Source organism: Anomalospiza imberbis, chromosome 1 (assembly GCF_031753505.1).
Source record: "Anomalospiza imberbis isolate Cuckoo-Finch-1a 21T00152 chromosome 1, ASM3175350v1, whole genome shotgun sequence".
Taxonomy (NCBI): domain Eukaryota; kingdom Metazoa; phylum Chordata; class Aves; order Passeriformes; family Viduidae; genus Anomalospiza; species Anomalospiza imberbis.
In genome coordinates this window covers 7,118,290-7,138,992 of record NC_089681.1, presented here as the reverse complement: position 1 = coordinate 7,138,992, position 20,703 = coordinate 7,118,290, and the positions used below count along the sequence as shown (strand labels likewise).

The 20,703-nt window shown below is 37.1% G+C and overlaps 2 protein-coding genes across 4 annotated transcripts in view; both read left to right on the top strand.

Annotated features, from left to right (window-relative positions):
• Positions 1-20,703, top strand: part of LOC137474847 (uncharacterized) — a 739,674-nt gene that overhangs the window by 215,239 nt on the left and 503,732 nt on the right. The window lies entirely within an intron of this gene.
• KHDRBS3 (KH RNA binding domain containing, signal transduction associated 3) overlaps positions 1-20,703 on the top strand; it is a 91,538-nt gene that overhangs the window by 15,915 nt on the left and 54,920 nt on the right. For all 3 annotated transcript variants that reach the window (XR_010996066.1, XM_068180462.1, XM_068180471.1), the window contains exon 2: positions 10,427-10,545. Coding sequence is in view for 2 of the 3 variants with exons in the window: in XM_068180462.1 (XP_068036563.1) it covers positions 10,427-10,545 (119 nt within the window). In the remaining variant the exon portion in view is untranslated. The remainder of the gene's footprint in view (positions 1-10,426; positions 10,546-20,703) is intronic.

Genomic DNA, 20,703 nt, shown 5'->3' with positions numbered 1-20,703 from the left:
ATAAGATGGACTTTCAACTTTTGTAGCACTTCTAGGGGAGTCTGATCTTGTTCTACAATTCTGTGAAGTGGTTCAACTAATTTCATGAAAATAAGGTTAATATAATATTTGGGGACAAAAACTGAATGTGGTAGCAATATGCATTAATTCTGTGTAATATGTGTCTTCATACACAGAAAATAATTTGGATTTGCCTGCTATTGAGTATGTGGAAAGGATTGTAATTAATGTTATCCCTCTGCTAGTTAATTTTTAACTTGGATGTTTGAAGTTTTTAACATCCAATTTATGTTGAAGCTCATACAAAAAATTACCACACAAACTTCTTTAAGCTGCTTTTTCCCCACAGTAGATGTGCAAGCTGCCTTTTCCTGCCAAGTTACATTACTGCAGCCCAGGACTGTAATGGGTGACAAAAAATAAAAGTACTGTCTATAATAATTTTGTCAAAAGTGGTGCTTTGCCTCTTTTATCTGCTGGCAGTGGAAGTGATGGCCTTCTGAAGGAATCATGAAGTGGTTTGGGTTGGAAGGACATTAAAGGTAATCTAGTTCCAATCCCCTCTGCCATGGGCAAGGACACCTTCCACAGGACCAGTTTGCTAAAAGCCCATCCAACCTGGCTTTGAGGTTATAGGATTAGGGTTTTGTTAACCTAATCCAGGATGGTGTGTTGGAATTAGTCCCTTTTCTTTTACATGTGCCATAGGCTTGTTTCATACATCTATGAATCAGAATGCACAAATACTTTAGGTTGTTACCTTTTTCATAAATATTATGAAACCATTTTTTAAATTTTTGATTTTTTTTTTGTTTTGCAGAGTAAAATATACAACTCATCTGTTTTATGACCCATGACATACACCTGTTTTTGTGGTTTTGTGTTCTTTCTATACAAGATTGCTTTTTGACAGCTTACTTGCACATCTACAGTTTGTGCTTTAGTAAACAAAGTTTCAGACATGGAATTTCTCAGGATTCTGAGAAACTTACATCAAAGGACCAGGAAGCTTGTGTTAAAAATCAGCAATATGAGAAAATTACAAACAGTAGGTTGAAATAAGAGATTATACATGAAGGTTACTCCAGCCTATAATGTTTTCAATGGATCATCTTTTAGAGGCTCCAAGCAGTGATTGCATTCACTTTTAGTTCACTCAGTCAGTGCAATGCCACAAATTATATAGATGTTTTTGATCAATTCTGTAGTAAGATTGAGGTTATACTTGTTGGTAGGTCAATGTAGGATCAGTGTTTAACTTACCTTATGTAGGATCAGTGGGTGTGAGTTTAAGTCATAGCAGTGTCTCGTGCTAACTCTGAATTTCACTGAATTAAATACAAGAATTTAAAAACACTGTAGATACTTGCAATAGCTTTATCTCTGTTCCTTTCCCTAACTCGGTGTGAAATATGGACAGTGGCAGGTTTTTATTGGACAGAAAATGCATTTTGGACAATGTTGCATTCTGGGAAGCAGTGGGAAGAGCTGCATGCTGTGTGCATTTTCAGCCATGCACAATGGACAGGGAAAACCATGGACTGCTGTACCCTGGGTCTGTCCATATCTTTTTCTCTGGACTGTTTTAGCATTCCTATGATGAATGAATAACATTGATTTCTACCATGCTTTTAGGTAACAAATCATGTCTTTCTATGTTCCAGTTTTTTATGAGAAATAAATCTTGGGCTGGGGGAAGAATTTATTAGAACTAGTATTTTTTTAAAAGTACCAAAGATGGAACAAATCTTTCCTCCAAAAAATAATTTCAGAACTCTTCAGCAAAACAACAGAAATCAAGACACTTGCTAAAACTTGCATGAGAGGAAGGATCACCACTTCCAAAGTGCTGGCAGTGCTGTTGTGGTGCAGCTGGTGGCTTTTGCAAGTGCACCTCCCTGGCTGGTGCTCAGCTTGTTTGAGCTTCAGGTCCTCTTCTGCAAAGCTGCTTTCTGGCTGTTAGGTTTCCAGGCATGGAGTTCTCTTGCATGGGGTTGTTCCTCCACTGGCACAGGACTTTGCACTTCCCTTTGAACTGCACAGGACTGCTGTCAGACCTCATCGAGGCACTTGGAGTGTCATCACAACCCTCTGGTGTTTGAATTGCTCCTGGTTTTCTGTTATGTGTAAAGCTACTGAAACTGCACTCTGTGCCATCAGCAAGGTCATTGATGAAGATGTTAAATATCATTGACCCTCAGAGCTCACCACTGATGTCTGGCCCCTGGCTGGCCTGGTTGTGATGCTCCTGACAGAGTCCTTTGAGCCAGGCAGGTCAGTTTTCAGTCTGCCTCATGGTCCATGTCTATCCTGTGTCTCATCAGTCCACACCAGGATGGGATGTGGGAGGTTTCTCAAAAGCTCTACTACAGATGGGGTGGACACATCAGCTCTTGTCTCATCTCATATTGTTCATAGTGTTGTTTAGTACTTGTGCCTTCCCTGCCATAAATACGTGCAAACTGCTCTCACCTTGGCCTTCTGTGCTTGGAAATGGTTTTCAAGAGCTGCTTACTACATCACCTTCCAAGAGATCAAGGTGAGTTTTACCTTGCTGTGGTGCCCTAGATCCATCCTCCCTGCTCTTGAAGATAGGACTGCTTTGCCTCAGGCATCAGTGACATTCCCTGATGACCATGACCTTAGAAAAACAGTGGTCTCTTGATGACATCAGCCAGCTCCCTCAGTATTTGTTTCCTGAAACTTTTGCTTTAGTGATGGTTTAAAAAAACCCCAACATTTTAAATTGTGACTTACAGAAGGTGTGAGTTGTGTTTTACTAATATTTATCAGTGGGATGTGACACATTACTGAATTAAGGATTGCCAGAGTGTGAGGCTCTACCCTGGCCTTTTGTCATTGAGATGGAGGCTCCTGGCAAAGCTCTAGCTGCCTAAAAATGATTTTTAGAGAAGTAGGAGAGAACACTTCTTTGTCTTGCTGATGGCTACATAAACCTTGCATAATGCTAAGGAAACAGCTGTACAGTTATTTGTGTAACTATCAATTATGAAAAACACAGGGATGTGTTTTGTTAGCATAGCTGTCTTCTAGTATTAAATATGGTTTGTTTGAATCTGCTGGCAGATTTTTAGACTGCAGACTTTGCCAGTCCCTTAAAGTGTGGTCTTAATAGTGCTCAAGTCTGTCTGTTTCAAGGGTCAACGACTGGATGTGCTATGGCTACTACTTCACCTTGGCAATAGTTTAAAATGTGATATTTGCATATTGAGAGTTGCAGGTTGTGTCCATTTTTCAGTTGAGATCTGATTTATGCATTTTCTTATGAAAGTTGTCAGAGGAGTCACAGAAAGCTTGTAGTACTGTGCAGTGCTATGTACATGATAAGGAGGAAAGATTATAGACCCTTCTTGATGTCTCACCAAAACATAAGTGAAACCTTGTGTAAGAGCTACCTGGCTGTGTTCATATGCTTAAATGAAAAAGGTGAAACAGCTGCTTGTAAGGACTCTTAATGCAGAATATTAATTTCATTTTGTCTGGGTCCTATGCACCAAATAGTGTAAGATGCTCTGTATATTGGATTTTATTTTTAAGTTACAGAACAGATTAGTTGACTTTTTGTACTTAGTGGATGCCTGACCTTGCTAATTCAAAAATATTAATGCTTAAAGATCTGCAGTAGGTAAATGTACAGTAGGTACAGTGGCTAAATCATACAGTGATTTTAGCATTTTGTTATAAATTATCTTTACAATGAGATAAATAATTTTCAGTGGAGTAGGTTGAGGATATGGGACTGATGTCTATGTCTACATCTTGTTTTCTTCCTGAGCAAGACTGATTAAACATCTGTTAATACCTTATACATGATTTTGACAGCTCCTACTGTGGTACTTCCTACCTTACTGCTAATATTAATCAGTCTAAACAGATTTTAGTGGAGTCATTTTTGATGTGAAGGTAATAGGTGTTCATTTAGTTTTGAATTGCTTAAATAAAAAAGCCCATTCAAAATATTTGTCATATTGGTGACTGAAATGTATTTTCAGATCAGTGCAGATAGTAGTACTTAGACTACTACATTATTTGTGTGAATGTGAATGCAATTTAAATAAAGATTGGTTTGAGTCCTTCAACAGGGATATTATTATTAATTTGAGGATTCTGAATGCTGTAGACATCATTCTGGCATGAACTGCTTATTTTATTGTAAATTGAAATTAGTTTCATTGTCAGTTGCTTTTACAAAATTAAGGTGGCATATGAAAGACATTTATTTGGAATTCAACTATTGTAATAATGCACGTTAGTTGAAACAAATTAGTGTGTTTTTTTATGCACAGTTAATGCTCTTAATGCATTACTGTCTCTGCCAGTTCAGAATTAGGACCTGTTATGGATGCAAAATTTGCAATTTTTAAAAAGACTTTTTAAAGGATTAAAATGTTGGCTGAGGAGAATAGGTGAAGTTTTCTGAGGCTCTTAAAGGAATGGGGGTGGGTGCAGTAACAGAGAAACAGCATTAAAAATTGAAAATTCTGTTGCAGTTTTTATTTGTGTTTTAGACCCATTCAGGATGAGTCTTAATGTTGCCATTCCACATATATTTAGTTCCTTATTTTAAATATTTTGAGGCTATTTTTGTTTGATGACTTTAGTTCCCAATTCTCCTTTTTTTTATTTTTTTATGAAGACACACTAATTAGTGTTTACTTTGGAAACATCTTGGAGGTAGAAAAAGGGATATTTGTCTAAGCATTTACTCATATCAGAAAATGCTTAGTTGCTGAACTTAATTGTGTGTTTTTCTGGGGGATTGGGATGCTATATACAGTTGAAATCGGGAAAGTCTGCATTTTTTGGTGAATGTCTACACAGGGAAACTGCTTTGAAGCAAACTAGACTATGCTAGACATGTTTTAAGATACTCAAAAGTAGGAAGCTAAGGTTGCCTCTTCTGTTTAGTGCAAAAATTGGGAAGGTTATCAGCTTCATGCTGATCAAGAGCACAGGGAATGAGCAGTCGGTCTCTTAGAGGCTGTTGTAGGGAAGTCTGTGGGGTTCATTTCAGCAAGCCTTTTGGAATGTATTGAAGCCTTGGTGTGGTGATTGTAGTTCAAGTTTGTGCTGTGCAGTACTGTTTTCAGCTCAAAAGATAAGCAATGTTTGTTGCAGAGGTGCTGATTCAAAGAACTTCTAATCATCCCCTAGTAGGGCAGGGAACAAAGGAGTGCAGGGTAAAAGATGTGTAATCTAAAGCACAATCAAGACCATTTTGCTACAACAATAATGAGATTAAGCTCTCATCAATTTAATCAAACTTAGAATTGTACTTGGGCTCACCATCATGTGTGCTCTGGATTTACAGAACTCCTGGAAGGAATGTGGGCAATTAGTCAGCATCTGGCACAGCAGACTTCTATGACTTGGCTTTGTTGGGAAAGTTTTAATATTTTTTAAGAATAGGTGTTCTTGAAATATGTCTTCTGGGATAAATTATGAGTTTTGCCACAGTTAAAATTTCCAAATAAACAGTATTGAATGCTGATATTGTCAGTTTTTGTCCTTTAAGGAAAAACTATTTTTTTTTTTCTGAAATTCTGCTACAACTGGCTTGGAGTCCCCCTTTTCCTCTGGGAGCTTGTCTCTTAACAAAGCTTGACCGTGTTCCTTAAAGGGGGTCTTCATAAAATGCAAACAAATAAGTTGAGGTCTGTTTTTTGTAATACCATCACTTTGATTTTTTTCTGATGTGAAACCAAGGGGAATCAGGCTGCCAGAGGAGCTGGTCATCCAGCTCAGTGTTCTGTCTCCAGCAATGGTCAAAAGCAGTGAGTTTTCAAGAACTAAAAGGACAGGGGAAGTATGTGAAGATACTAAGCCTTCATTTTGACTTAAGAGCTTTCTGAATTGAGGAGGGTGTGACTTTTCTAAGTCAACTGTGAAGTCTTGAGAATTCACTGAGAAATATTATTGCTTTTGGGCTATGCTTCAGTAGTTGCACAACATGCTTGATTGAGTCAGTCTACATTTTGATGTTTCCTTTTCATAGATACAAGGCAGTAAAATTGCCCAAATAAAGCAAAATCTATTGCTTCTATTGTATAATGTTAGTCATTTTCAAACCCACTTGATTTAGGAGTATTTTTAAAGGATAATGTAATTCTTAGAATATTTTCACTTTCAAAATGAATGTGGAAACTACTTCTAGTACAATTGCAGTACAGTTCCATCAGTGCCCTGGTCTCCTAAGCCATGATCATGTGGATATCCTTGAATGAGCCTTGCACTTTACACTTTTTCTTCCATTCAAAGTAGAAAAAAGTTAGTACAAAATTATTTGGATATAATGGTGTATTTGGTAAGACATCTGAATCTCAGGAAATAAAGTACAAACATCCTTAAGGATTTGCAGGCAAATTGACCTGGTTTCTGTTTCTCCTGATCTTTTGTAAAGGAAGTGCTGCCTTAAGGACAAGTGCAGTAAACATTTCTGTTTACTTTAAGGTTGACATTCATTCTTATATTTATTATATTGATTTACTACAGACAAATAGGGCATCACTTTGCTCAGCATTAAACACAAGTATTTATATTGGCTTAGCTGAGGGAGCTGGGATCCTGGATTGTAGTTCTGCCCCAGGAAGATTAATTCTAATTGAAGAATAATATTAAACAATTCTACTTCATCATTATCTGATGTATCTACCACTGTTATTTGGCAAATTAACTGAGGACTAATCATTGCTTAGATCTCTGCTATGATTAAATCTAAAGAAAAAAATCCATCCATGCAGTTATTACTGCATGCAGTTAAATTCCTGTTGCATTAGCTGCATCCTTTGTCTAAGAACATGAGATTTTAATCTCTAGCATTATGGAAAGCTTTAATCACATGTTTATTTACTGTTTGTGATCTAGGAAATGGCATTGGTTCATACAGCAAAGCAGTGCAGAATGTAATCTATGGATTAAGAAAAGGCAAATCTTCCTATCCATTTGACCTTGAAAATCTGATTGGATTTCCTGTGTGATCTGGAATGATTTTTCCCTAATTATTTAAAGCTTGATGTATGTGAGTGATATTGCAAGAGCTGCGCAGATTTGGATAAAATTCTAATGCTTAGCTGTATTTCCTGTTCCTCTTAGATTTCAAGTGCAAAGAAATAAGTAAAATCTGAGATAAAATGTAATTGGTGGACTGGACTTTGTTCATACAAAACTGAAGTCTTTTACAATAGCAATGAAGAGGCAGAAAGTCTTAAATCAGTTTGGTTAACATTAGACCATAACAGGAAAAAATTACTTAATCTTACTTTGTACTGCTTTGGCAGTGGGCTATGGCTGTTAGTAATTTGTCTTTAAAACAAATGGGGAGAATTGTGATCCATTTTGCTGAGAGCTGATTTGCAGCCTCTTAATGGGTTTCATTAGCTTCTTCAAGCAAAAAGAAAGTTGTTTAAACAGTGCAAGAAAAATAATAAAAGGTTTTTGCTTAAAATGTTCAATAAAATGTGTAGATACTTGGGGTAGGAAAACTGATTTTTGGAGTAAGTAATGTGTTTCTTTTAATAATTACTTTAGTGACTTGAAGCTCAGTATCTACAAGAGAAAGAAGAGAATGGTCTTTTTATGTTTTTTTATCAGCTCAAAGTAGTCCCATATTATGAGAATATTTAGCATTAATCACACTGTTGCAACCAAGTCCTTCAAATACCAATTCACATAACTTTTCTAAGCTAAAGTATTTAGGAAACACAATTAGCACTGTATTGATCTCTTGAGGAATTTATACAGCTGGCTCAGCTGAAGAAAGGTACTGAGGTAGAACTCTGTGCTTAACTCTTCAACTGCATTTTAAGTGCATTGGAAGTGTCTGAAACAACTCATTTCCAGGTGTAATATTTCTTGGCAATTTCTAGGAAGTTCCTTAAGCCATTGCTGATTCATAAACTTGTGGTTCTCACTTTCAGGTGGTCAGGGGGATTGCAGTGTATGCCATGCTGTGCATTTGGGGATAACAGCATATGACTCAAGATGAAGAAACAAATTTTTAGCTTTACCAGTTCATAAAAACTTAGTGGGCTTTGATGTTGAAGGTACTTTTATTTTGTAAGTTTAGATTCTTCAGGTAAAAGTCCTTTACTGTAACAGTAATTACAGTGACTGAGAACTCATAAATGTCTTGCATCAGGCTGGGAGCAATTGAACTACCTGTGGGGTCTTGGTGCACTGCTCTGTCACAAAAAAATACAGCAAAATGCATTAATTGAATTCAATATTTAATGGAGTTTAACTGTGCTTTTCTGACTTAGGAAAAATTTTAGTCCTAACATTTAAAATCAGGACTAAATTGAATAATATCAAATTTTGTTGCAACTGCATTTGCTTCAGTCTTAACAAATTGATGTATTTTTATTACTGTTTTAATAATCAGCATTTCATGGTGTAAAATATTGCTAAAGATCAGCAAATTTCTGGTCAGTTTTAAGCTTTGACTGTTTATACTAATAGTGTAATACCAACAGCAGCCTTAAAATTTAGTGTTGTGTTTTTACCTGTATAACATAAAAGCCTCTAAGTATCTGATCTTGTTTTTCAAGAGAAATCAAAGATTTCACTACTGCCCTTGTTATATGAGGGAAGAGCTATGTTAGAGGTATATCTGTATTTGAATGCTGTGACAGTATTCTGCTTTTACACCTGAATGTGATCTTTGGAAACTTTGACTTCTAAAAGATACCAGTCACCTGATTTGTAAGTGGGAACACCATACCCTATAACATTTTAGTCTTAATTTCACCTGGAAATGAGTTCCAAATTAAATTGATGTAACTTTACATTTTTTTAATTGCCCATAATTCCCTAGTCTGTAATGTGGCATTTCCAAATTTCCATTTTTACCTGGATTATGACTATTGAAATGTTCTTCTGTTGTTGTTAGCTGGTGGGATAATGATGCTGGAGGCTTTTTTTTTACTGAGCATGATGAAACAAAGGACATGCTGGAGAAAGGTTGCTTTGATAGGGCTTCTCCAGAATTTTTACATTGCTACAATCCATAGGAATCAAAAACTTTGTACAGACTTGACAAGAAGTTTTGAAAGTACAGTTGGGGAATTCTTTTCCTTCAGGAAGCCTTCAGATACTCTGAGGCTGGTTTGACTTTCTTAGTTTCCAGGGACTGAACAGTAACTTGGATAAATTGTTTATTTCCTATTTTGTGTTAGTGAAGTTAAAACTTGCATGGAAGATAAGTTTCAGTTATTAAAAAAGATGTTGGCATCTTAGTTTCTGTAGTGGTAGATGGAAATGTACTGGTATTCATTAAACAAATCTGCTAATAATGCATGGATTTTTTTTTTTTTTAGTTGGAAATTTGTTAGTTTATTCTGTTTTTCATTGGACCTAATTTCAAAATAGATTGTCTTCGAAAGTGTACTAAAGGCTGGTTTCTCCTATTTTTTTTTTTGGTTTCTTTGCATTCAAGTTTTTATTACAGTCTCCTGTCGGCCTAAGATCACATTCCTATTAAAGAAACTGCAAGGTCTTGATGAATGACCCTAATTTCTAGTGGTCAGGTAGAGTAGAAGGGTGTTTCTTGTAACAGATTAAGAAGATATATGTAGATACTTGTGGAGAACAAGTGCTAGATTCCCACAGAAGAACTTCTCTGGCACTTGTGAAATGTGTTGGATTTTGGTGCATGCTAACATGTTCAATGGTGCAGCCCCCAGCATGATGGACCCAATCCAGCAAATACCTCAAGAAGTGCTTGACTTCATCTCCCTGTATGCTCCTCATGAATCCTCTCTAATGAAATGAAATCTGCAGTTTTTCATTGGCACACTGGAGAGTCAGTAATTGGAGAAAAGTACAATCAAGAGTCAATTTTGTGTGTACCTTTGGAATGAATGGTCATGCAAGCCAGGGCTTGAACTTCTAAATCCCATTCCTAATAATTTCATTGTTGGTATAACACTCATCTCAGATTTTTGGGTATGGTCTATGTGCCTCAATTACATTTCTGAAATTCCAAAAGATTGACATTTGTTCCTAAGTGTACTGTAGAAAGCCACCATTAAAACTGATACTTTATTTACAGAAGAGGAATAAAATTGTTGAATATTAAACTGTGTTATGTGTTTTAATTTATACATGCTCAAAGGTATCTAGGCATAGTTTTCACTACTTGAGCTATATAAAAAATGTATCCTAAGTGTTAAGTGAGTACAGTGTTTGCAATGCTAGTTCAAGGTGCTGGTATAAACATGAATATACAAAAAAGGGAAACATGCTTTACCCTATTGGCCTTGTATAACCACTTACATGTATCGATTATACAATATGTCATAAGTATGCCATACAGTATTAGCTTTGAAATTTATTTATACTGAATTTGAAGATTCTTGGCTTTTAGATTGTTTCATTAAACTGAAAAAATTACTTTTTTCTTTAACAGAAATTGAAAAATTCCAAAAAGGGGAAGGAAAGGAAGAAGAAAAGTATATTGATGTAGTCATCAATAAGAATATGAAGTTGGGACAAAAAGTTCTGATTCCAGTAAAACAATTCCCTAAGGTAAGCTGAATTTTCATATTTGATAAACTTAAATTCTTTTAAAAGATATTTCACAAGTACCTTAACTATTCTTTAATGTAACATTTACAACTATTACCAGTCACTACTGTTACTCTTCTGCAATCTGTTCTGTAGGAGCTCTAAGGTAGAAGTGATTCTTGTTGGAACAAATGTGCAGGGAAGTGGTGCTGGTCACACAAAATGGTATATTGAGAGCAGTAATTGAACCATATTTTTGGGATAGCACGATCCTCCTCTTCAGAATATCAAAAGGAAAAACAAATTTTGAAGTTGAATCTGATGCCAGGCTTTGAAACTTTCTTATTGTAGCTGGAAGTACAGCTTAAAATGCACCATTAAGGAACTAATTGTGTAAATTTTCTTCTCATCCTCTTAAGTTTCAGCCATTGTTATTCTTGAATGAATTATAGCTTGACTGCTAAATTATGCAGTCTGTTCTGGAGGGGTAGAGACTGTTTCATTAATATCTTTGCCCACCATGAATTCTTAACACTTCTTTACTGCCAAGTATTATCCTGCACTAAAATATTGCTGCCTGGAAGCATTTATGCAACATTCAGTAGGCTGTGGAACTTTATTATTTTGGTGCTGCTTAAAATTTTAAGGTTAATGTTATGACAGTCAGATTAGCGTTTTTTAATTTGTTTGAAATTGCTTTTTCTTCCTAGTAGAAACTGCAAGACTATCTGTTCATGGAGGAAAAAAAGTCACCATTCCTCCCTCCTGTTTAGGAAAACCTTTTATAATTGTTTTTGGTTTTTTGTTTTTTGGTTTTTTTTCTGCACAGTATCAGTGTTTTTCTCACAGGCCTGTGCAGGATAACTTGCAGAGATTCCTTTGCTGCTGTTCAAAGTTTCATGAAAATATTCCTTGAGTGAGTGAAAGGCTGCACATCATGTGGGCATCCCTTTGGAGCTCTGACTTAAGTCATCTCAGTGGCTAAGTAGAGCTATATACAAGCATGCAGAAACATGAAAATGAGAAGGTAAAATACAGGACCCCCTTACTCCATGGTCAGTGTTTGCAAACAGGGTGTTTTTCTTCTAAATGTTGAGATGTAAATACTTGAGCTCAGGGACAAGAAAGGCAAACTGGCTATTAAAAAGGGAAACATTGCCTTCTGAAAGATACTTCTTCTTTATCTAATGTCAACTTTCCTTATAGGACTAAACACTGAAATTATTTAGGATAGCTAGTAGGAAAGCCCTTGCCATCTTTTGAATGGCTAAAGATGCTCTGCTTTTGATTCTGACCCATGAAGACACTGAACTGGAATAAAGCCTGGTGTGTGCTATGGAAAGAAGCCTGAACTTATGTTTAGGCAGGTCCAGGGGTTCAAAATAAAACAGCTGTGCAGAACAGACATGTCATGCGAGTTTCTGCATCTTTACTAGGACTGCTCCACAGAAAGGAAAATATTGGTATCTCTATTCACATAAATCTCTCTTCTACCTGAGTGAATAAAATCCTAGATACATAATATTTAAGAACATTTTTACCCCAATATTTGGGGGCTCAACTTCTCTCAGAAATTTCCATTTTATTGCATATAGATGGATATTTGATAAAGGTTGCTCATTAAAGATTCTGTAGAGTCAAAATGAACTAAAATTTTTCACTGTATAGGAGTATTCTGGGAGGTGAGTATCAGTTCAGAATTATGATAGGTATTCCTCATACCTCTGAAAAGCCCCTGCCCTAAACCACAGTGAGTCCCTGCAATTTGCTATCACTTGGTATTAGAATCAGGCTTGTGGTGTTGTTTTTGAGATTTAAAAATTACAATACATTGTACGAAGTGACATAACTTCAACATGGTAAATTAAGAACTTTATCCTGGCATACTGTAGTCTACAGTAAGTGACATGATTTTTAGATGCCTGTACATGGAAGAACAAAGTCCTTCTGCATCAATAAATTTTTGAAGTGCTAATCCTGTTTCTATTTCATGTATTCAGAGGAGGGCTCAGAAATTAGAGATGCTTTGTCAAGATTTGTGGGATAGATATGAGGCTGTTCCAATCATCTTGGTTCCCCTGAACTGTATGTAGAGTACCTGTGTTGGATATTTATCCATGATGTCTGATTGGTGACAGCCAAGGTGGCTTCACTAAGGACAAGCTGTGCACGACAAAACTGGTGAACTCCTTTGACAGGGTTACAGGGTTGGTAGATGAGGGGAAAAAGCAAGTGACATCATCTACATGTATTTGTGCACAGCATTTGACACTGTCCCATTGTCTCTAAACTGCAGAGACAGGGATGTGATGGATGGATGGCTTGGTGGAGAAGGAACTGGCTGGATGGTTGCACTCAGAGTTGTGGTCATTGGTTCAGTCATTGGTCATTGTGGGGGCTGGTACTGGGAGCAGCAGTGTTTGACATCTTTGTTGGTGACATGGACAGTGACACTGAGTGCACCCTCTGCGAGTTCACTGACCCAGCTGTGTGGTGCAGTTGACACACACTGGAGGGACAGGATGGCATCCAGAGGGACCTTGAGAGATTGGAGTGGTGGGGCTGTGCAGAGCTCGTGAAGTTCAGCAGAGCCAAGTGCAAGGTGATCTCTGGGGCAATCCCAGACACCAATACAGGCTGGTCAGAGAATGGAGCAAAAGCAGCCCTGAGGAGGAGGACTTGGGGTGTTGGTGGAAGAGAAGCACAACATGATCTCAAAATGTGCTCTCACAACCCTGAAAACCGCAGGTGTCCTGGGCTGCATCCAAAGCCCTGTGGGCAGCAGGTGAGGGAGGGAATTCTTCCCCTCTGCTCTGGTGAGACCCCATCTGCAGTGCTGCATCCAGCTTTGGGGTCCCCAGAGCTCAGGACATGGACCTGTTGGAATGAGTCTAGAGGAGATCATGAAGATGACTGGGGCTGGAGGCACCTCTGCTAGGAACATGGGGTGAGAGAGTTGGAGAAGGCTCCAGGGATACCTTACAGCCTCTTCCAATACCTAAAGGGCGCTTACAAGCGAGCTGGATAGGGACTTCTTACAAGGGTGTGAAGTGATTGGACAAGTGGGGATGGCTTTAAATTGAAAGAGGAGATTTAGATAGTAGGAAGAAATTCTGCACTGAAAGAGCAGTGAGGCATCTGGTGTAGTTGCCCATAGAAGTTGTGGATGCTTCATCCTTGGAAATGTTCAAGGCCAGGCTGGATGGGGCTTTGAGCCGCCTGATCCCTGCCCAGGTCAAGGAGTTTGGAATTGGATGATCTTTAAGGTACCTTCCATCCTGTACTTTTCTGTGATTCTCTTCTGCAGAACTTATCAAAAAACGTCGTGGTCCTCATAAAAGCATGAAATGGTGTTTTGCATAAATGCTCTTTGCCTCTGCACTGCTTTCTCTGTGTATGTGTGCAGTTTCCTAAACCATTTTACCTATGGTAGGTGTTGGTATTGCTGCAAATATGTTGTTGGTAGAAAATACCAAGGGAGGATTCCTCAGAAAAATGGTTAAAAAATTTGTTTCTCTTTTTTGAGTTTTTTCTACTAATCAGTATTGGTGACAAATGCTTCAGAAGAAGAAATTGCATACTTAAATATGGATGAAATCTGTGGGAAAAAAAATGTTCTGCATGTCAGTATTGAATTCAGAGTTCTCCTATCATTCTGGCATGTTTGCTGCTGTCCACACTAATGCTGTTACCTGTTTTGCAAGATACTGAACAAAGACATCTCCATTTTTTGAGGAGATGTAGTCTTTATGGGGTTAGTGACCTGATAATCTGCTATTTAAAGCTGACAAAATCATTGTAATAATTGATAAATCTCTCAAAAAAGCACTGGGTTGCATTTTGGGCTTAATCTAACTTTGGTAACCAGCAAGTAGTGCAAAAAAACAGTTTGCTTCAACAGAATATTCCCCTAAATAAACAATCCTGCTTTTAAACTAGATCCAAAAAAAAAAAAAAACAAAACCACAAGTTATTAAAATTGCTAAATCCTTAACAGTGTTAAATAGATGACAATTAAAATAACCACAAATATAAGTGATTTTTGACAACAGAAACCGTTACTTGTTTTTGTATTTGTCAGGGATGACTCTGGAAAAGAATGATGTCTCTGCTGTTTATGTATATTGATATTGAATTAATACTGTCCTAATTTTTTGCTATAAAAAAGGTCTGTGAACCAAAACAACCCATCAGCGCCCTGCCCCCAAGCAAGACAGCTTGCTAGACCTGAAAAGTATATTACATTGCCTTTTCCTTCTTTAAAACTTTACTGTAATTCTGATTCCTTGAATAAATCATAATAGCCTCAGCACAGGTCAGGCAGTCCAGGCTCTGATCAGATCAGCCTGGCATGGTAATGCTTGCTCACATTTCCTGTCTTGTCAGATCCATTCTCATGAACCCATGGCTGGGTCCTGTGCAATTACCTCTGACAGCCCTGGAAGGTGACAGGTTAAGTGCATCAGCAGCTCTTCAACTGAAGTGCAGAGCAGCTGGGTTTCTGTTGGAAAAGAACCTGGCAGACCTCCCATTCAAAAGGATGTATTGCACTCTTTTGGTCATTTTTGCTCACCCTGAAAAATGATGAGTTTTTGGTCTTTTGCTTAGTGCACGAATAGTTGAGTGTTCCTGGTGATGTGCTTAACTGGCCTCCTGCCTAAGAGCTCTTGGTTCTTTCTGTGATATTCTGTAATTATATCCTTTAACTGGGAACCTTTGTCTTACTCAACCCGCGGCAGTGTTAGTTAACATGCTTAATCTTATGCTACAGATTGTTGGTCTGAATGGGTTTTTTTCATTTTTAGACCTTGATGGAAGGTGATGGAATAACCAAGACAACCTGAATTTTGTCTGTGCTATGTAATAACTCAAGATGGTTAGTCCCAGGAGTTATATTCAGTTTTCCTTGAGGCTGGTTGTGCATTTTAATAAATTTCCTTGTGCTATTTACAGACTCCTGTAAAAAAAGACCCTGATTTAATGTATTTTGATATGGTGACAGATAGTCTTACCTGGTAAGGTAAAACCTTGTGGAAACTCCTCTATAGATTGCAGGCCCAGTCACATCTTTTCAAAATATGGTTGTGCAGAGGCTTAGAGATTTTTGGCTTGGTCCAGCCCTGCAGATGGCTCCAAGAAGCCTGAAATGCTGTGATACTGAAATTAATGTGAGGTATTTAGGTGAAGCTTGAATAAGCTTTGGTAATGCTGTCTGCAATCCTGTTGTAACTGGGGCATCTACTACAAGTAAAGATTAACGAGTCTGGGCTTTTATGCAGCCTTTTAGGAAAAGGGCCAACTTTTTGAGGTAGACCTGATAAATCAAGTTACCTATAGAAAGGAGTCCATGTGCATGCTGGGTATCTAAACTGCAGGTAGTGGAATGAGATCTTGTCAGCTTAGGGCACTAAGGTTAGAGTGACTTGCTCTTTGATCTGCTCAATACCTCAGCTGACTCTGGTTTATGTGTGAGAATGTGGTGCTTAAACCTGAATTTCTATTGTGTTTCGTGCTTGAAAATAATCTTCAAACTTTCACAGACTTAAAGGCATAAAAGGTAAGCTGACCACTCAAGGAAGGTCCTGATGTAGTTGTGGAGGGATTCTGGTTTTGGCCCAGCTCTGCTGTGAAGAGCCATCACATGTGAAAGGTGTTTTAGAGCTTTGTTGTGTACTTGTGAGGCAGGAAGGTGTCATCCCCCTCCCATGCATTTAATGAACATGCATTGTGAAGTAGTTTAGTTTCAGAACCTGATTTTGCTTTGACAGTTTGCTGAACTTGGGTGTTCTGAATTAGGTGAAAAAAATAGCTTCCATGGATGGCAAATGGAATCATCATGGCTTTCCATGAGGTGGATCAAAACTGTGGGTAATAATTATTTCCATTTTGACAGGCTACCATCTTTTAAAATTGCTCATAGATCTACACTTAAATACTGGGTAAATCTCAGAAGTTAGGAAGAAATGGTCTGTTGTTCCCCAAAGTGATACTTATTATTTTCTCAAAATTTACTGACTTGTGGAAGTGGTATCCATTTAAGCTTTTTAGCTCAACTTTTAAAGTGAAAATACTGGTTTTAAAATATCATTGTCATATACAATATATCTGCCATTGTTATGTGAAGTCATGGACTGATTAATACTTTAATCACATGACTAATTAGAAAGCAATTTTTCATAATAGCTAATTTTTTAAATCAGAAATGAGAAAATGTCATTGCATAACCAGAAGTAATGTGGAGGAACAAACATCAGTAGTAATAGCAGAGAGATTACTTTTGAGCAACTTTGTAGTAAAATTGACCAAGCTTTCTGCTATGAAAAAATGTTTAAAGACTTACTGCTGTATTACATGAAGGAGAGTAGTTTGTGGTGTAACATTGATGCTTGAAGAACTTGCCTTTCTATAAAAACTATCTTTCTGAGATGAATAGGAAAAACCTTGAAGTTTGCCTTGTTTCAGGTCATTCTGAGGGAAAGTGCTCTGAATCTTAAATTAACTTTTTATTTTTTTCTAGTGACCCTGTCACAGAGAACCATTGCAGAAAACTATTATGTCAAGAAAGCTTTATATGGCTTTAATAACAATGGAGTGCTTAAAGCTTTACGGGAAAGCATTTGGTCAAGCATTTATACTTTCACTAAGTGTTTTAAGCTGGATGAACCATTCTTAGCAGACTTGCCTTGGTTGGGGATAAACAAGGATTACTTTTTCTATTATATCCCCTTTCCTGTAATATATACATTTAAAAATGCTATAGCAGTGGCATTAGATTTTTTTTTTTTTTTTCTTAAAATTCATATAGTAGATCAAATAATTCTGAAGAGAATACCATGTTCTTTGAATGTTCATTGTAACTCTGTTTCTCCTGAAATGTTTTCAGGGAATAGTTTCAAGCAGTGGTGTGGTAAGGAAACAAATCTCTAGACAGCTGTTCAACTCATGTTTTGATTTGGTGATTCTGAATAAATGGGTGCTACACAGTGATGCCCATAATCTCCATTGTACGGTAACTGAAAAAAATGCTTCTTAAAATGAGGATTTATTAACAGCTAAGAAAGGAGACAATTTTGAACCAAAAGCCTTATATTTTTTAGTTGCTTCTATTGAGAAAGATGTTTTATATTTAAGATGTGTTTTAAATTGGAGATTTTTGTTACAGACTTTATGATAATCTGTAAAAGGGAAACAGATACACTCTTTCAGTACAGTTAACCAGTATTTGGCAGCTAATGGACACCATGGTCAAAAGAAAAATCCTGTGTCCCAGGAATTTGAGGAAGGGCTGTTGCACTGCAGGGTGTATCTTTACCCACAAAGTAAACCAGAGGTACAGGAGGATGTCCTTTCAGTGATCTCAGATTTTAGGAGTGAGAATGCCTCTCAAATCTTCCATCCTTTTGCTCAAACTAATGTTTGCAATAATGGTATTTTATTCAGAGGGTACCATTTATCAACAGCAGAATATTTAGTTAGAAGTGTAGCTGTGGTGCTAATTTTTCCCATTTTATCTAATTGTTTCCTTCCAGATCTGTTAATCTGAGTCTTGACACTGTTTTTGCAAAGATCTCTGTAATTTTGCTTGAGATACCGTATTTACCAAATCCTTCAGAGCTGGTGTAGAAGAAAATTTGAGCTGGGGACTTTATCTCTTCTTTTATATGCCATTGTCCATAGTGTACTGGTACTTACCTAATACATTAGAAGCTGTCTTAGTGCAGAGACAATGCCTGACTTGACAAAGGTGATCCAGTGTAGAGTGGCATTTGTGGTTGACTCTTAAGAGTTCATCTCTCCTGTAGAACTGAAAACTTCACCAGCTTGCACTGGAATACAGTGTGACTGCTTTAATACCGTGTTAAGCTGAAGCTGGTGAAGGTAAGGACATTTTTTGGTATTTACAGCAGTTTAGAGGTGATTGTGCTGTTTGGGAGGGGCAAGTAAAGAGGGTAGTCTGGCATGTCTGTTTCTAATCCAGCGCTAGTGAACATGACTGGTCTGAGCCAGGCAGAGCTGCTCAAATGTCTGTATCTAATTCAGAGATAGTTTATAAACTTTGAGTTCAATAATAAACCTGAATTTATTCTTTGTTCATGTGCTTTTGGGGCAAATAAGCCCTAAATGTGGAACATGGGAAGCACCCATGCAACTTGTATGTGAGAAGTCTTGTCTAAGAGCTAACCTGGATCTGCCAGGCTTACTTGCTTCTGTAACACCAGCAGATAAACAGGATTTGTTAATTTTGTAAGTAAAATTTCTTTTACTGTGTGTTGGATTTGTACCTTTAGGTTTGAGTCATTCTATTATTTGATTGAAAGCAGTGTATAAATGATAATAGTAACTTAGTGACTGATACTTTGAGTGTTTCTGTATCTATTAAATATCTCAAAATAAACCTTTGATCAGATGTTTCCAGTTTTATGTAAAAGGGAGATAAACCAGTAATTTGAACAAAATGCAGTAGCTGTTCAAAGTAAATAATCTGTTTTCTACTGAAAGTATTCCTTCAATATCATAAATGGGTTTTGTTTATGGAATAATCAACTGAAATGTTCCGAAGCCTTTCAATTTTATGTGGGAGCAAAAATGCTTTGTGAGTGCGTTTCAAGCCATATTTTACTAAACTTTGTGCTTTTAAGCTACACCTAGAAGTATTGTGCTTTTAAATCAGCAGAATTTCAGACTTGCAACACAAGTTTCTAATGCTTCAGGCTTGTCAAATTAAATATTTGGCACCTCGGTGCACAGAAAAGTTCAGTGGATCTCGGGATACAGACAATACATTTTCATGTTCATTAAATGTGTCTAGAACATGTCATCTGTGCAGTCCTTGTGTAGTTCTGTAGTGTCTGACTTTGGCACTAGAGATTTCTTTAAAAGATGATGACTTTTGGAGGTATTAAAGTTTGGTACATCAACTTTTAGATTTACACAACATTAAACTACTTGGTTTTAACTGAAAGAATATAGCTGCAGTAAAGAGTAAGTGTTTATTTTTGTTCCCAGGAGCTTAAAAGGCTGTTAAAAGTAAACATAAGTAATCTTAAGTAATGCTTGAAAAACTGAGGTCGTGTTCCTCTACATGAAAGCTTTACTTTGAGCTCAACTATGAGCTTCCTTAAAGGAAACTTGATAAGGAATAATTGACATCTCAAGGTTCAAATTTGTTACAAATTGTTTCAATTTGTTTGCTTTCCTTAGTTATATCTTCAGAAACAATAAAATCAGAAGTCCAAGTTAAAAGGAATCTCTAGAGAACATCTGTGTCTTCAGATGCTAAACCTTCTGTTGAAATAAGGATTGTAAATTAAATTGCACAAGACCCCATCAGTGGCCTTGAGTCCTGAATATTCTCAGCAAGGGAAATTTCTGTCTGTATCTGTTCAATCTTTCTGATTAATAATTTTATTTTCTGTATCTTAGGATCCAGATGAAAAAAATGGACAACTCTTAATAAAAAAAAAAAAAAAAGGAAATTCCCTGAGAATTTTTCGATGTGACCTGATAATGTCAGAAAAGACTTGTTCATGCAGGGCCTTAAATTTAATAAGCGCTGTGGACTTTACTAGTCTATAAGCCATTTTCTCATTAGTATTGTTAGGTCTACATTGGGAATTGAATTTGCAACTAGTAAGGGAAATAAACGTATATTTCCTTATTTAGTTGACCTTTAATGCTTGTTCTCCTTTTTGTCTAAAGCTGAAAGAAATGAGCTCTAGACTTTCTGCATTGTAGGGTGAGTGCAGCTGTGCCATCAGCACTTCCAGTGTAGCAACAAGAGATTTGGGACTGCCATTGCCCCATTGTTAGGTCCTTTCAAGTAACTCCAGATGAACAGGGAGATCAGTGCAGCCCGTCTTGGCTCTTCAGTGACACGGTTGTAGAGGGACAAGCAAAGAACTTAGGAGCTGCTTCATAAATTTGAGGCCATAAGGCTTAAGCTCGTTTGCTGTTCAACATCACTATATTTTATTTCTGCCTAAAACTATCTTTTTAACATGATTGTGTCACTTCAGTTGTTGAGTACCTCATCCTTCTTATCTGTTGTAACCAGTTTTCCAGCATTGTTTATCAGGGCAAAGGGGGAACAATACCTTTTTTTAAGCTTCCTTTTCTGGTTGGGGCATCTGGAGAAGCCCTTTCTGTTGCTCTTTGTGTCCTTTGCCAGATTCAGTTTCA